The sequence below is a fragment of the Arvicanthis niloticus genome, chromosome 20 (genome assembly GCF_011762505.2).
Source record: "Arvicanthis niloticus isolate mArvNil1 chromosome 20, mArvNil1.pat.X, whole genome shotgun sequence".
Lineage (NCBI taxonomy): Eukaryota > Metazoa > Chordata > Mammalia > Rodentia > Muridae > Arvicanthis > Arvicanthis niloticus.
The window spans coordinates 40,434,683-40,450,927 of record NC_047677.1 but is presented as its reverse complement, the minus strand read 5'-3'; the positions used below and the strand labels follow the sequence as shown (position 1 = coordinate 40,450,927).

Genomic DNA, 16,245 nt, shown 5'->3' with positions numbered 1-16,245 from the left:
CTGGGGTTTTAAAAAACACCGCACACTGCCCAAGATCGCCTTCAGAGGCCAGCTGGCAATTCTTCCAAGTGCTTAGGGCTCCCCAACAAATGCTCTAAGTTGGTTCTTAAACATACCTGCCAGTGGTCGTAATGACCATTTAGTAACACTGACTGGGAACGTGTGGCAGTCCCACATTTAATGAGTGAAGATGAGAGGTCCCCAACACTGTTAAATGTTTCCAGATTGAAAATCCAAAGATCTGGAATCCCAAACCGCCCACCTCTCTCATCTATACCCCTGGGCACAGGACAAACCCTAGGTGCAATCAAGGTTTCCAAGCTGGAGGCCCATGAGTGGCCACAAGTCCGCACACCAGGAGGCAACAGTGCTCCCCACAGACCGTGCACCAACTGGGGCACCCTCACGGTGGGCCAACTGAGCCACAGGTGGATCTGGTGGAGTGGAGCCGGGAGGACTAAGGGAGAGGACGCAGTGGGGAGCACCTGGACTGGCCCGGGGCCACGTGCTGGCTGGCGGGGCGGAGCCACATCCGGCTCCCCAAAGACCAGAAGCCCTGCTCCCCAGCTGCCCCCCACCTCCGCCCCTCAACCCAGCACCACCTCAGCAACCTACCCTCCCCTCCCCGACCCGCAGGCACTTCCGGGACCACTCTATGCCTCGCGGAGGTCTCATCATCTCTGTGCTCCTGCTGCTGAGCCTGGCCGCTGGTGGCCTAGTGTCTCTAAAGCATGTTCTGGAGGTTGGGCACAGCGGAGCGGAGCCCGCATTGTTGGACAGAGTGCACAGGAAAATATTGAGGGTGGGAAAAGGCGAATCTAGAGCCTCAAATTACTGCCGAACCTTCCTTGAGAGCCTCAAGAGCCTTTATTCAAAGGTAACCCTGGCCAGACCTGTCCTCTCCCGCCCCTCCCCCACGGCTCATATAAGATCACAATGAGAAGGGGGGGTGAAGGACCAAAAGATAGCCAAGAATGTAATCTAGACCCTCTTGGGACTCTGTAGCCCCCAAACGCAGCTTCCAGAAATGAGGTGCATTTTCAGGGCACCAGGGAAGTAGCTGGATATGTCTGGTTTTAGGTACGGTTTTTCTGTGTGTTTCTTTGCTTTTTCTGTCCTGGGGATTGAGCCCAGGGCCACCGTTTATACTTGGCAAATCCTCTATCGCTGATCTGAGACACCCTTCCCTCCCACCTCCAACACAAAAATTTTGTTTCGGTTTGAGACAAGAAGGGCTCACTATGACTGGCTGGCTGGAACTCCCTTTGCAGACCAGGCTGTCCTTGAACCCTTGAACTCACAGAAATCCACCTGCCTCCACCTCTGAGTGTTGGGATGTAAGGCATGTGCCACCACACTGGCTCAGGAATGTTTTACAAAGCTCCAGTCACCCTCGGTTCTGCTTCTAACAGCAGAGTTTGCCCTCGAGTCAATTGTGGCACCTCTTGCTCTTGGCCCATGACTGCTCAGGTGTGGTTACCCATCTGTGGGAAAGCTTGCCCCAGGAAATCAGTAGAACATACTGTCTCGGGGGGGGGGGGGGGGGGGGGGAAGAATGCTGCCTCATCTCCTACCTGCTTTCAATATCCTCATTTCTGACCCTCGGGGCCCTTCTGAGAACACCTGCCTCTAACCATCAAGGATTGGTGGAAACCTGCCCAGAGACTTCAGAAGAGAAGCAGGGGCTGCCCCTCCCCTAGCCGTCAGCATGAACTCCATGGGGACTAGCCACCCAAGAACCACAAGCGTTGGACCACAATCAGCCCGTGCAGAACTTGGGGGCGTGGGGGGGGGGGTGGCCCCGGAATGTTGGTTCCTGTTTCTCTACCTTCAGGTCACTGGAAGGTCAGGCGGGAAGCTAAACCCCTAAGGGACAGGGGCGAGGCTGGGCCACGTTCCCTAAGGGTCTCAGCTGTTTCCGCTTTAGACAACAATCATTAGAATCTATTAACTCATTCTGCAGAGGAAGGAAGGCAAGACTTAGAGAAAAAGAGGTGGACAGACAGACAGAAGACATTCAACCCAGCCCTAGGGTTCAAAGACGTAGGCGATGGAACAGAAGTAGTCGGCGTCATCCTCCGGCAGCACAGGGTTGATCGTGAGCACACAGGCATTGTGGGCCGCATCCCCAGTAGCCGAGAATCTGTCTGGGATGTCGGCGGGTCGATAGTGCTCCTCTTCTGAGTAATAGTAGAGAAGATGAGGAGCACCTCCTGGCTGCTGCCGATACCACGATACCCCAATGTCTCCAACGGTGGCTTGCTGAGAATTGATTGTGCAGCTGAGTTGAGCTTCTTGGCCTGGGAAGACCAGGAAGGCATCCGGCTGGGTCAGGGTTGGCTGAAAAACTGAAAGACACAGACCCCCTGAAGGCTAGCCTGGTCTCCTTCCTACCTTGCTATGAATATTTTATCAGACGCCCCAAGGAGTCCCAATCCTAAATTTTTTCAGGACCTGGTGCTATGGGATTTTGACCCTGGATGGAGCACGGTGGACCTGGTTTGCTCCATCTACTGTTCCGTTTTCCTCTGTGAATGGGGGCTTTGGAATGAGCGGCCCCTAAATTGGCGTTACTGTCCTGTCTCCAAGAATCCATATTCAGTTGAGAGCCTAGTATTCAAGTGTAACCTTCTAGGTCCCTCTAGTACCTACTGCCCCCCTTCTCTGTGGACCCTTGCCCCTCATACCTCTTCCAAACCTTGGCTACAAGGTAACTGCCCCCCAAAACCTCCCAGAATGCATAACCATCATCTTAAATTTCAAACTGCTGGCCACAGAAGATTTCCTGAAAGGACCTGTGGAGCAGGGGGCTGCCCGGCTTTATTAGTTTCCTCTGTGAGAAACAAAGGCAAAAAGTTACCCTCTCCTCAGAGACTCTGAAGGAACGCCGTCTAAGTGGACCCACAAATTGGGAAGCCAAGGCCCACACAGAAAGTGGCTTGCCCCTAATCCTGGACAGAGCTGCCTGGAGCTGCCAATGCCTCTCTCAGGATCAATGCCTCTCTCCCAGGATCCACCCCCACTTTACCCCACTGATTCACTTCTTTGCATGGGGTTTTCAGAGCTGGTGCCAACCCCCACCTCAATCCTAGATGTGTCTTACCTGCCAAGAAGGTTCCCATTAGAAGGAGAGGCGGGCAACCAGAGCGGGCCATGGCCAGAAGCATGAAGGCTGTCCCCGAGTTGTTCAGCAGTACTGTGCTCTGGATGCTTGTCGTACAGGGATGGGGAAGTCTCTGGACCACAGTAGAGCATGCAAATCAGCCTACTGACTGAAGAAGAAAGGGTGCATGTGTCTGGGGCCAGGGTCAGGTCCTGTCTTCCAAATGTCCTGACAACTGAGCCAGCGGAATCAGAAACCTTCACATTCATTTACAAGAAGTCAGCATTTCTGCAGAGAGGCCCTCATACCTTTTCCCAGTCTGTATCTACCTGTAATGGCTATTCCTGGTCGTCAACTTGACTACATCTGGAATGAACTACAATCCAGAATTGGAGGGCTCACCTGTGATCTTGATCTTGAGGCTGGAAGACACAAGTTTCTGACCTGGATCTTGCCATGGAGATCTTGAGGCATAGTGGCTGTGAAAAGCTTAGGCCCAGGCAAGGTAGTACATGTTTTTAATCCCAGGTGACTGAGGCAAGGAGATCTCTGAGTTCAAGGCCAGGCTGGAACAAAGCAAGTCTCAGATCCAGACATGGTGGTACACAACTTTAATCTGGGCCACACCTTCTACTGGAGACCTATATAAGGACATTGGAAGATGGAGGATTCACTCTTCTTCGCCTGTTTGCACTCACTTGTCAGCACATCTGTTGGAACCGACTTCTACAGAAGACCTGCTGAAACAACCAGCCTCATGGGACTGAGCAACTGCTAGATTCTTGGACTTCCCATTCACAGCTGCCCGTTGTTGGAGAGCTGGGCTACAGACTGTAAGTCATTACAATAAATTCCCTCAATATAGAGAGACATTCCATAAGTTCTGTGACTCTAGAGAACCCTGACTGATACACTACCCATGGGTACAGCCTGGATCTAGAACAGCACTTCTCAAACTGTGGATCTGGACCTCTTTCAGGGTCACACAACCCTTTCACAGGGGTTGCTTTCACCTAACACCATCAGAAAGCGCACTTCATAACAGTAGCAAAATTACAGGTATGCTGCAGTAATGACAATTTTATGGCTGTGTGTTCACTACAACATTAGGTGGTATTAAAGGGTTGCTGCGTTAGGAAGGTTGAGAACCACTGCTCTAGAGTGTCCTCACAAAGACCCAAGTGTTGGGCTGGAGGGATGGCTCAGCGGTTAAGAGCACCGGCTGCTCTTCCAGAGGTCCTGAGTTCAATTCCCAGCAACCACATGGTGGCTCACAACCATCTGTAATGGGATCTGGTGTGTCTGAAGGCAGCCAGAGTGTACTCAAATACATTAAATAAAATAAATAAATCTGAAAAAAAAAAAAAAAAGACCCAAGTGTTCCCAGCTTGACACCCAATGGGACATCTTTAGATCAATCAGGCCACACCCTTTTTGGTATAGAAGGTCATCTTCTCTCTTGCTACCTGGTCTGCCATGACTTTGCTCGACCTCATACTCTCTGCCATGCTGCCACCGTTATGTGCTGCCTTGCCACTGGCCCAGAAGCAATGGTGCCATAGACTGACATTTCAAACCTATGAGACAAAACTAACCTTCCCTCTTTATAAGTTGGTCACCTCAGTTGTCATAGTGACAGAAAACTAACCGATACAACCTTCAACAGAACCACCATTCTGGGTTCTGTCACAGTAGATTAATTTTGTTTGCTGTAGAGATTTTACTGTAAGTAGAGTGTGTGTGTGTGTGTGTGTGTGTGTGTGTGTGTGTGTGTGTGTTCATATTTGCTTCTTTTGTACAACATTAAGAATCATCCATGTGGGCAGGGCACAGTGGCACTAGCTTTTTAATCCCAATGAAGCAGGTGGATCTCTGTGAGTTAGAGGCCAGCCTGAGCTACGTAACAAGTCTCAGGACAGTCAAGGCTACAGAATGAGACCCTGCTTCAAAACAACAACGACAACAACAACAAATCATCCATATGTGTGTGTAGAAATATAAACTTCATTCTCATAGCAGTGTGTAATCTATGACACATACATTACAATTATTTATCCCTTCTCTTCTTATTTAAACACCCAGGGTCTGACTAGTCTTTAACCAAGACCGATGAAACTTCAAAAATTCCTCCTGTCTCTCATCTTGAGTGCTGGGATTAAACGTGCTGGGTACCACCATGCCCAGCTCAAAAATCATTCTGATTAAGGTCGAGTGAGTTTGTTTGACTGGTTTTTGTTTTCTGAACAACTTAATCTCAGGTAGAAAGGCCAGGCCACCTGAACCTGAGTCAGGAAGAACAGAACAGGAAATGGTAACTCTCAGAGCCTGAAGCTCTCTGGTCCTCCATGTCTTTCCTTCCAGAGTCTGGCTCTGGGTACCACTGTCTTCACACTTAGAAGTTGCGTATCCCATATGCAGATGAGCTCTGCAAACACTGCTTGCTTCTACAGTACTGTTCTGAGTACTTGCTGCATACTGGAGTACTGAGATAGGTTTTAAATCGTTAGGACGTTTAAGATGGGCACGGTGCTACCCACCTCTAATCCAAGCACCCATCAGGCTGAAGCAAGAACGACACTGAAGGAGGAGATGAGTGAGAGAAATAAACTGATGTTATAAAGGATTTACCGGGCTGGAGAGATGGCTCAGCAGTTAAGAGCACTGACTACTCTTCCAGAGGTCCCGAGTTCAATTCTCAGCAACCACAAGGTGGCTCACAGCCATCTGTAATGGGATCTGATGCCCTCTTCGGGTGTGTCAGAAGACAGTGGCAGTGTACTCACATATATAAAATAAATCTTTTTTAAAAACATGTTATTGGATTTATGAATAAACTTGCTTTTAAAATAGCTGCAGGAGCATGCCTCTGCCTGGCTGATACCTCCAGTTAAACCTCATGCCTCCTTTCAGGAAGAGCATAATTCTGCCAGCCAGGGAGAATGACCATGGCTAACAGCTGCCCAGGAAAAGCGGCTGTGGTCTGTCTTGTGATAGCTCTGGCAACAACATTACATTGGAATCTCCCCATTTGTCCAACAGCCAAACCTTAGAATTTCAGTCTCTGTAAACATGACTAATTGCTCCAAGTGCATGTTGGGGCCGTGAAACTATATAAGTCAAAAGGTATTTCTGTCGGAGACTGGGCCCCTTTTGTGCATTAGCTGGAGCCAATCATATGCTATTATTAAGGAGTTTTTCCGCTGCTGATTTCCGAGTGGGGTGGTTTCTCACTGGGAAGGCGCATTAATTCTGTAAATCATGAATCAAGACCATCTGGGCTACATACAAAACCCTGCCTCAATTAATGGCAACAACAAGAAAGTATTGTGAAAGCTGAAATAATCACGGTCACAAGAACCCCGCTGAGCTGTGATATGTATTTCCGGTTTTTTCAGATGGAAATACCCAGGCTAACAAAAAAGAAGTGTTTGTTTATGGGCAAAGTGGGTCAGTGGGGAGCTCTAGGGAGGACCCAGACCCCTTCCTACCCATCCAGATCTGTGCCTATGGAAGGCAGAACAAACAGCCTAACCATGGAGTACCCTTCTGACACTATGGATTCTAGTGGAGGGTCCTGGAGAGGAGAAGACGGAACAGAAGAGCAGAGAGACAGGAGAGGGGACAAATGAAAAGGAAAGATTGAGGAATAGAATAAAAAACAGAGTAAGAAATAACCACAGAGGTGAACAAAAAGAGGGGGTATGGGGGGAGTTAAGTGTGAGAATATAGAACATAGAAGAGACTGGAAGGAGGAGGAGAAAGAGAGACAGGAAAATATAGGACAGTGAATGCCGGCCAGCATTGCTGATAGCTGGGATTATAGCTCAGTGGCGAGCACTTAGCATCTGTGAGTCCCTGGATACAAAAGAAGTGTGTGTGTGTGTGTGTGTGTGTGTGTGTGTGTGTGTGTGTGTGTGTGTGTGTTGGGGGTGAGAGGATAGCAGAGACACTAACTAGTATCGAGAAATAACAAGTAGGTACTTCTGGCCTGCTATAGATCTAGGAGGCCCAGAGCCAACCAAAGACAGACAACAAGACAAAGCAAACCACGTATACACTGGAAAATACACAAGCTTTCCTATAAAGCCGAGCACACAAAGACACATAGACAGAAGTCTGCACGAACTTTATTCATCATCTCCCCAAATTCCAAAACAACAGCAAGTGAATGAGTCAACAAACTCCTGATCTCCCAGACAACAGAGCACCCCTCAGCAACAAAAGGAAAGCAATTACAGATACCCACAACCCGGATCAGGTTTCATGAAGAAAGCATATACCACCCACGTGGGGGGGGGGGGCGTACGCTCTGAGCCCACTTATGGGACACCATGTCAAAGACAGGCAGGAGACAGCCGTGGATGCCAGGGAGGAGGGGGGATCATGTGTACCTGAAAGATTCTCCAAAGATGCTGCAGGCCTGCACTCAGCAGCAAACAGGGAGAAGGCTTGAAGCAGGAGGACGTTTTCAAAGGTGAAACGGATTGCGTAAGGCATTTTTGAAACAATAATCCTTGGCTACAAGGATCAATAACAAGGGTGGCCCGAGTCCAAGACTAAACACACAGTTGCTGGGTGGATGGCCTCGAGGGAGCATTTCTGTAAGGTCGTGGTGGCCTTTGTGCAAAGATGTGATTGTGGCAGTCTTTGTGGTTAGCTCTTGTCATTAGTCTACATGTATAAAATTCCCACCGACAGCCACCCAGGTTAAGGCTTTTCTTTCTCTTTCTCTTTCCTTTCTTTCTTCCTTCTTTTTCTTTTATATTTTATTTATTTGGGATTTTTGTTGTTGTTTGTTTTCAAGACAAGTTTTCTCTGTGTAGTCTTGGCTGTCCTTAAATTCCCTCTGTATTCTACCCTGTCCTCGAACTCACAGAAATCTGCCTGCCTCCACCTCCCAAAGGCTGGGATATAAGGTGTGCACCACCATGGCCACTTAAGGGCTATTTTAAGTCTCACGGTTTCTGAGAGTTACCAGTGGAAAAGGGATGATGGAAACATTCTGTATCCTGAGTGTGGTCATTAAAGATCTGTCAAAACTACAAAACGGCGCCAACAAGATGGCTCAGTGAGTTAAGGAGCCTGTCACCAAGTCTGACAAGCCTGAGTTCAATCCCCAGGAACCACAGGGTAGAAGGAAATAACCCACACACATGGATACAAAATCACATACATAAATTAAGTTTGTGAAAATAATTGTTTCTAACTTAAAAACACTCCAAAGGAGAATATAAATTCTACCTCCATAAATGTGAGTAACAAGAGAAGACAAAAAGAAACAAGAACAGAAGAAAATACATTGGAAGGCTGGAAAAAGAGAAAAAAAAATGTGGGAAGAGGTCACTGTTAGTGGGGCCTTCAGCAATTAGCAAGGGTGCCCACATCTAGGCAGCCTGCACATTGTCTCTCCCTGACGTGGTCTCTGAAACAGTATCAGGGTATTCTAGAGACTTAGGTTTTTACTGCTGTAAACAGATACCATAACCAAGGCAACTCTTTTTTGGGTTTTTCGAGACAGGGTTTCTCTGTGTAGCCCTGGCTGTCCTGGAACTCACTCTGTAGACCAGGCTGGCCTCAAACTCAGAAATCCGCCTGCCTCTGCCTCCCAAGGGCTGGGATTAAAGGTGTGTGCCACCACTGCCTGGCAAGGTAACTCTTATAAAGGACTACATTTAATTGGGGCTGGCTTACAGGTTCAGAGGTTCAGACCATTATTATCAAGGCAGGAGCATGGCAACATCCAGGCAGGCATGGTGCAGGAGGAACTGAGAGTTCTACATCTTCATCCAAAGGAAGCCAGGAGCAGACTGCCTCTCACACGGCTAGGAGGAGGGTCTCAGAAGCCCACCCCAACAGTGACACACTTCCTCCAATAAGACCACGCTTCTTCATAGTGCCACTCCCTGGGTCAAGCATATTCAAACCACCACACCTAGGAACTTCAGTCTGAAGCCTAGGCTATGGCTCTGACCAGAGCTCCACTCAGAGGCCCGCCCCTGTGGGTCCAGTTACCAGGATACTGGGAATAAAAGCATTTCCTGCCTAGATGCCTCGGCAGCTCCCACTGTCATGGAGACCACTGGAAGCTGAAGGAGCTGCTAGCACCCACAACGCAGAAGAAGAAAGAAGAGGCCCGTGTTTTTGGACTAGGAGAGCCAGTAGGTGAGCAGGGGCCAGACCAGGGAGCCAGAAGCCAAGCTCACCTATTGCAGCAAAACTCACATGCACAGTTCCTGGGTGGGAAGTGGAAAAGGAGCAGGAGGAGGAAGTTCAAAGCTCCATGATCTGTCTCCTTCCTTCTGCAGCGATGTTTATCACTGTGAAGTTCGGAGGTGAGCAGAGTGTCCCCCATCCCTGAACATAGGAGCTATACTCAGGAGTTATGTCTCCTTCTACCTTAGAGACCTAGGAAGGAGAGATACAGACTGGGAGGGGGAGGGGGAGCAGAGAAAGCTATTCTCAGGAGGAAAGAACAAGAGGCAGGGCCAGAGTCTGGGGAGGACGTCAGTTGTGGTCCCCAACCCTCTACACAGCAAGAGATGACTGAAAGAGTCTGCAGTTGGAGCAGCGTTTGCCTAGGGTACTGGGCCTGAAGCTGAGTCTTAGCCCCATAATTCTAGTGGTGTCTCTGGGCGTGGGAGCGGAAGTTCCCTTAGTTGGAGGAGACTGTGACTTCTACTCATTCATCTCTGCCCCTCCTTCCTTAGCTGGTTGCCAGGAACTGATGAACCCCCGGTGCAGCCTGGTGAACTTCACTGTGCATCTGAAACAGAAGGCTCAGATCCCCCCAGAAGGTGAGAAGGCCTGGAGGGCCTGGGGAGGAAGGCTTTAGGGTCCCATGCCAGGATACTGCCTGTCTAGTTTCTTCCCATGTCTTCCCAGTAACCATTGCCCTCCTGGCTGAGGATGGGCACCTCGTGAAGTTAGAAGAGGAAGTCACCCAGGCCCCTTCCATGGCCTGTTCCCTGCTACAGGAGCAAAGGACCTATGTCCTGGTACAGGTCATTAGTAAGTGGGGCCCAAGACTCTCCTTTGCAGCTGTGTTACACTATAAGGGAGGGACGGGACAGTAGGCCACAGACCAACTAAGATCCTGCTTAGCCTCAACCTTGGCTGGATCCTGTCCCCAACCATCCCTACCCAATGCTTGTCCTAACCTAGAGCCAGGGGCCAGGAAACAGATACAAAATCAAAGGTATTATGGGGTCCAGCAGATGGTCTAGGGTCCCTTTGTCCTCTCTGTCCTCTGTAGAAGGGAAAGATGGGACCTCCACTCACTATGAGTCGCTACTGGACAACCTGGATGACCAATATCCAGAGTTAGCAGGTGAATAGTAAGCTAAGTTTTGGGTGGGGACACATCTGCCCATCTCCCAGCTCCAACAGGATTTCCTGGGTCCTCCAGAGGAGCTGTGCTGGCTGTCCGGCTTTCCAACCACAAGCAATGGTCAGAGAAGACGCACAGGCATTTGGCGTGGCCAACGGGAACAAGGTCCCTCTTCCAGGTCTCGAAGGGTGACCTCCACCTCCTCTAGAAACCGCTAACTGGAGCCAGAGCCGGGTACAGAAAAGGTAGGAAACTGAGGAAGATCCAAAAGGGACATCCTTTACTGAGGGACATTCGTGCTGGGAGGTACAGCTTTCACACATGGGAGCATCCAGGACCGTACACTTTGTAACTAGAGATAAACTCCACTGTACTACTGGAATATAAGCATCCTCAAGGCAGAAATGTTCCGAGTTTTCTCCAGCCTAGCACACAGTAGGTGCTCAGTGCATAGTTGCTGACCGAACCCAGTGAACGTAGCAGTCTGAGCTGGGGTCTGAAGGGCGTACTTCTATTCTGGCAGGTCCTATGACCCGGCACACCACAGCCAAGCTGGACGTGGAGCCAAGGGGACTGGCCCTGACCTCTGCTTTATGATCAAACTGCAAACAGACAGACAGCGATCCAGCAGGCCTCCTCTTTCAGAATCTGGCGTTACTAAGAAGTTACATCAGCAAGAAGGGAAAGGTCACAGACAGGATGTGAGAGTCCCCCCCAACCCTCCCCTGCACCCTATTTGAGTGCAGAGAGAAGGATCCAAGGACAAAATAAGAAGAGAGAAGGCACAGATGTTTTTGTGGGCAGAGACAATAGGTTCCTCTTGAGGTTTTAGGTCCCAGGGGCCACTTGCAAATGCCTCTCACCTCTCCCCACTTAGGAGTGTCCTTGGTTATCCACAATGCAGATAACAGGGTTCCTCCTACTCCACAAGTTCAAGGACAGCCCAGGTTACATAACAAGATCGCCCCCCCCCCCCAACACACAGACACCTCCTCTCGCCCACCTCCACAAAGATGAGGCATAGCACATTAGTGAGACAGCCATTCACCTATCTCCCCCCATCCCGCCTCCCAGCAGACAGGGCAGTAAGTCGGCACACAGCACGCTGTGGTCTAAAGTAAACTCTTTAATTGAACATTTATGTCTCCTGTTAGTCTGTGGGGTGAGAACTGTCCTTCCCAGTCACAAGGACCATCCGTGACTTCTCCATTAAGCTGTCGGTGAGGGGTTAGGCTACGGGCAAACCCGCAGCGTCTTCAGGGCAGGGAGCTCAGACCTGTGGAGGGAACCACAGCACAAAGCGCTGATGAGCGAGCCAGTAGGCAGGTACCTGAGGGTCCGCCCCTCCCACCCCCACATGCACCAGGACAGCTGCTCACCGTGATTGTATTTGCACTGTTTGAGGGCCTCGCTGAAGCCCTCGCAGAGAGTTAGGTCGCTCTGAGTGGTGGAGCAGTCCAGGAACTGCTTGATCTCATAGGAGCAGGGCCCCATCTGCAGGGGGTGAGAGGCAGGACGGGCAGGGGCCTGGGGAAGAGCATAAGAGGCCACTGTCAGCTCAAAGGTGGTACCCAAAATTGAGTGCCAAAGCTAGAGGCTTCCTCCCTCACCCAACTCCCTAGCCCTAGCAGCCCAAGGACGGTTCAAGGCAGGCTGGGCAAATGCGGGAGGGGGAAGAGAAGGTTCTAGAAAAAGCCGGTCATTACATGTGTTCAGAGTGTAAGCCTTCCCCCAAGTTACAGCACCTTCCTGGCTCGCCCACACGGATTCTCCTGACCCAGGACTCACACTGCTAACTAGCATTTGGATCAGGCTCAGGATCGGTGGGGAGTGGCAGAAGCCTTGTGGGGCACAGGTCACCAGGGAACAGATGGGGTGAAGGCAGGCTGGACTTTGGTGAGAACGAGGGTTTGGGAAATACTGCGTCTCTCCCGCTCCGTTAAGGTTAGGCACCCTTGGACACGTTTTTGTGCCCACCTAAATTTGAGTGCCCTCCCTCTTTAAAAGATCTAGTGGGTGCCAGTCTCTGACAGTCAGATACTGTGCCTTCAAATGAGGGCTTAGGGCGAGCTTTCCAGCGAGTGACAGTAGATTTAATGACCATAAGGGTTAGGACCCTCAAAATCCCGGGTCTGAGGCAACTCTGAAAATACTGGGTCACTCCTCACTGGACTCTTAAGCATCTCCTTATGCAACCATGAGCCAGTCTTGCCTCCGTTTCTCTTGAATCCTCTCTCGCTCACCTGCTGGACCGCAGGCTGGGCAGGCTCTGAGCTTCCCCCACTGAAGGCGCTGGTCAGGGCGCTCCCCATGACATGCCCTACAGCGGAGCCCACGGCTACGCCTGCGGCGGTGGATGCCATCTGAGCCATAAGACCCGGCTGGCCCGAAGCGGCAGGTGCGGGGGCGGCCGCTGAGGGTGGTGGGTGCGCAGGAGGCGGGGCTGGGCGGCTGCAGGAAGCAAGAGGAGAGACACAGGGTTAATGCTCCGGGGACAAACCCCTCTACTCCAGGGACCAGGGCGGCCCTCGTCTTAGACTCGTGCTTCTGCGTCCCCGTCCTCCCCCACAGCCAACATGGCGCAGCAGACTCCAAGGTCATTCTGCGGACGCCCTTGGGAGAGTACCCACGCTTCCCTCACCCGTCCCCACGAGGTCCCTGTCCCTCTCACACCTGGCCGGCCTGGCAGCCGCACTGCGGCTTCCCCGAGGCATGACAGCGGTGGGAATCAAGTCGGAGCTGAGTTAAGAAGCGTGGACCGTAGCAGCCACTCAGTGCGGGGGATCTAACGCCGCAGCATCAGGCAGAGTCAGGTGAAATGGGCGGGATCTGGGGCGGGGCCTCTGAGACACGCCCCCCGCCGGTGGGAGGGGCCAAAGCTCGCCCTTCCAGTAACCTGGATTTAGGGCTCCTGAGCCATCCCAATGCAGGGCGGAGCTACGAGCGTTTTGGGGACACCAGTCAGCTTCTTTAAAGCTCAAGACTTAAGCAGGGGCAACCAGGGCAGCAGGTCTTTCTGTTAGGATTATCGCAGAACCCAAGCAATGGAAAAGGGGTTCACTTGCCCGAGTCCAGGAGAGAAGAGACATATAACCCACCAGCGGAGAAGGGAATGAAGACTCCAGACCAGGCTGTGTTCTCTTGAGTCCCATCACAAGACAGTTTGAAAATAACCATCCCAGAATCACCAAAGGCCTTTCCCTGTCCTCTGGAACTCGGTTTGTACAGTGTTTTCCTCAGAGACCTTTGGCTGGGATCATGCCATAACCTCTGGGGGGGGGGGGGGGAGGAGGGAGGTATAAAGAGCCGCGTGGTGGTAGCACACACCTGTAACCCCGGCACTTGGGGGGCATAAGAAGGTGGGTCTTGTGTATTCCAGGCCAGCCTGGTTTACGAACCGAGTTCCAGGACTACACAGAACTGTCTCCCACAAAACAAAACAAAATAAAAAAAAATAATAATAACCTTTGGCCAGAGTAGAGAGGGCCCAGAGGGGCCTTGAGTTCTTTCTCCTCTTCTGTCAGTGTTTACTGTGACAACAGAGGTCACCTGGCATGATGAGGAACAGGGAGTCAAAACTATTCAAGACCACACATTGCCCATTCCGGTGTCCCAAACTTGGTTTCTTTCAGCAGCTTCTGTAGCAGGCCTCTTTCCCTCTTTCACCCGGGACTTCAACTCTCTTCCAAAGTGGAATTACCACCTACCTTCAGGGTAGACTTTCCAGTGAGGTGAGTAGGAAAAAAAAAAAGAGAGAGAGAGAGAGAGAGAGAGAGAGAGAGAGAGAGAGAGAGAGAGAGACATTTTCCTTAAAAAATGCCAGGCTTGCTCCAGACCCCGTTGGCTTGAATATCTGGTCTCCGCTTACCTGGTATCCAGTGGGCAAGTGGTAACACCCTTCCAGCTTCAACTCCTTCTGTGAGCCTCTGTGATTAGCCCACCTGAATAAATTTGCCCTTCTGCTCTTCCAGATCCACTACTAGGTGTGGTAATGTGGGGCAATGGTGTGGGGGGTGGGGGTGGGAGTCTGGCTGGTAAGCTGAAAATTCATCAGAACATGTATCCCTGGCAACACCGAAGGCTGTTTAAGTTGCACAGATAAATGTTTTAGGGTTTGCGAGTTGTTTTGTTGAGACAGGTTCTTTATATAGCCTGGCTGTCCTGGAACTTATTAGGTAGGCCTTAAACTCACAGAAATCCACCCGCCTCTGTCTCCCAAATGTTAGCATTAAAGGCACGCACCATCACATCCAATAAGCAGTTTGTTTTGAAAGTGCTATACTTTTATACATGTCAGAAAACATATGAGAGCCAGGCGATGGTGGTGTACGCCTTTAACAGAGGTAGATCTCTGAGTTCGAGGCTAGCTTGGTCTACAGAGTGAGTTCCAGGACAGCCAGGGCTACACAGAGAAACCCTCTCTTGTTGGGAGGGCACGGCAGGATTATGAATGCCTCGTCTATTTTATCCTTGACCAACATTGCTGAGAAGAGTCTGAACCAGAGCTTGACATTCTAGATACGATGATACATGCCTGTAATCCTACCAGTCAGATAGCCTAAGACAGGAGTCTTGAGCTGGAGGCATGCCTGGGTTACACATATATTCATAGGAGACTCTGTCATGAAAGAAAGAAAAGAGGCGTGGGGAGGGAGGGGAGGGAGGAGGGACAACGGGAAGAAATGGCAGCCTTTAAAAGCTAAGACTTGCTGGTGGTGGCCGTGGTGGCAGTTCGAGGCTAGCCTGGTCTACAGAGTGAGTCGCAGGACAGCCAGGGCTATATGGAGAAACCCTGTCTCGAAAAACCAAAAATAAATAAATAAAATAAAATAAGTTAAAAAAAAATAAATAAAAGGTAAGACTTTTTTTTTTTTTTTTTTTTTTAAGATTGCTGATGGCCACGTAAAACTCACCGCTCTCTGCCCCCGACCTTGCAGCAGCTCAGGACCCTGTTGGCCCACCAGAATCCAGAGCTGAAGGCCTGGTGAAAGAGGCCTTCAGTGGCTTGTAAAGCCGTGGTCATCCACGAGGGTGCACTGCACAGTTGGACACCCCCTGCAGAGATTAGAGTCATTGAACTGTTTTCAGCACGTGGACCTTCCTCCCTCTCAGCTCTGATTCTGTCCGTGTCTCAGATGGCTGAGCCTGACCGGTCAGGAAAAGCCTGTTGGCCAGTGTGCCCCCTGGCCAGGGAACAACCTGAGGTTCCAATGTCCAACTCAAACATCCCTGTCCCTCTCTTCCCAGCTATCTGACCCATATGTCTGCTAGTACAGAAAAATCTGGTCCCTCCCTCCAAGAGCCTCGCTGACTCTCTCTGGTCTGCCAAGTGTCAGTGGCGGTAGGAAGAAGGCATCAGATCCTAGGATAGCCACCATGTGGGTGCTAGGAACAGGAGTTGGGTTTCTCTGCAGGAGCAACAAGTGCTCCTAACCACTGATCCGTCTTTCCAGACCCGTCTCTGTTTTGTCTTAAGGTGTGAGGCTGGCCAACTTCCGCTATATGCCTCAGTTTCCCCCGAGGTCACGTTTCAATAGCCCGCTCCTTGCGGGAACTATTATGATTTGACCACCTGCCACAGGCTAAAAGAAGTCAAGCCACCATGGAGACCTGGCAGAGGATGAGACTTCTGAAGTGAGCTTGGAGAGCAGAATTGAGCTCTCCCGGGCTCTCACTCGTTCTAAGGGATCCAGCCCCTCCGGGCACTCCTCCCTAACCCAGACTGCTGTTGCTGGCCGGTTGAGTTTAGAACAAAAGGCAGGGGAGGGCGGGGCGGTGGGGGGGGTGCGGTCCCGGCGCCGGCGGGGGCGGGGCG

The 16,245-nt window shown here is 50.9% G+C and overlaps 3 protein-coding genes across 14 annotated transcripts; 1 reads left to right on the top strand and 2 right to left on the bottom strand.

Annotated features, from left to right (window-relative positions):
• Positions 1–606: 606 nt before the first annotated feature.
• On the bottom strand, positions 607–7,650 carry Vpreb3 (V-set pre-B cell surrogate light chain 3). 7 transcript variants are annotated; one of them, XM_076917216.1, is made up of 4 exons: positions 7,495–7,594; positions 3,506–3,840; positions 3,104–3,272; positions 607–2,300 (listed from the first exon to the last, which is right to left on the bottom strand). In XM_076917216.1, the coding sequence occupies exons 3-4, from the start codon at positions 3,165–3,167 to the stop codon at positions 2,029–2,031; spliced, it is 336 nt and encodes a 111-aa protein (XP_076773331.1). In that variant the 5' UTR covers positions 3,168–3,272; positions 3,506–3,840; positions 7,495–7,594; the 3' UTR covers positions 607–2,028. The 7 variants fall into 7 exon arrangements, 5 of the variants coding, with proteins under 5 accessions (XP_076773331.1, XP_076773327.1, XP_076773329.1 ...); XM_076917212.1 differs by having other exon boundaries at positions 609–2,348; positions 7,495–7,574; XM_076917214.1 differs by having other exon boundaries at positions 609–2,348; positions 3,104–3,268; positions 7,495–7,574.
• A 1,407-nt stretch (positions 7,651–9,057) lies between these two features.
• C20H22orf15 (chromosome 20 C22orf15 homolog) lies at positions 9,058–11,093 on the top strand. 6 transcript variants are annotated; one of them, XM_034524932.2, is made up of 7 exons: positions 9,060–9,265; positions 9,409–9,435; positions 9,811–9,897; positions 9,986–10,111; positions 10,356–10,430; positions 10,509–10,675; positions 10,954–11,093. In XM_034524932.2, the coding sequence occupies exons 2-6, from the start codon at positions 9,411–9,413 to the stop codon at positions 10,646–10,648; spliced, it is 453 nt and encodes a 150-aa protein (XP_034380823.1). In that variant the 5' UTR covers positions 9,060–9,265; positions 9,409–9,410; the 3' UTR covers positions 10,649–10,675; positions 10,954–11,093. The 6 variants fall into 6 exon arrangements, with proteins under 6 accessions (XP_076773325.1, XP_076773323.1, XP_076773326.1 ...); XM_076917210.1 differs by lacking the exon at positions 10,356–10,430 and having other exon boundaries at positions 9,058–9,265; positions 9,986–10,098; positions 10,481–10,675; XM_076917208.1 differs by lacking the exon at positions 10,356–10,430 and having other exon boundaries at positions 9,058–9,265; positions 9,986–10,104; positions 10,481–10,675.
• Positions 11,094–11,536: 443 nt separating this feature from the next.
• On the bottom strand, positions 11,537–13,268 carry Chchd10 (coiled-coil-helix-coiled-coil-helix domain containing 10). The gene is made up of 4 exons (XM_034524399.2): positions 13,104–13,268; positions 12,674–12,881; positions 11,810–11,957; positions 11,537–11,706 (listed from the first exon to the last, which is right to left on the bottom strand). Exons 1-4 carry the CDS (start codon positions 13,142–13,144, stop codon positions 11,687–11,689), a joined length of 417 nt encoding a protein of 138 aa, XP_034380290.1. The 5' UTR covers positions 13,145–13,268; the 3' UTR covers positions 11,537–11,686.
• Positions 13,269–16,245: the final 2,977 nt, after the last annotated feature.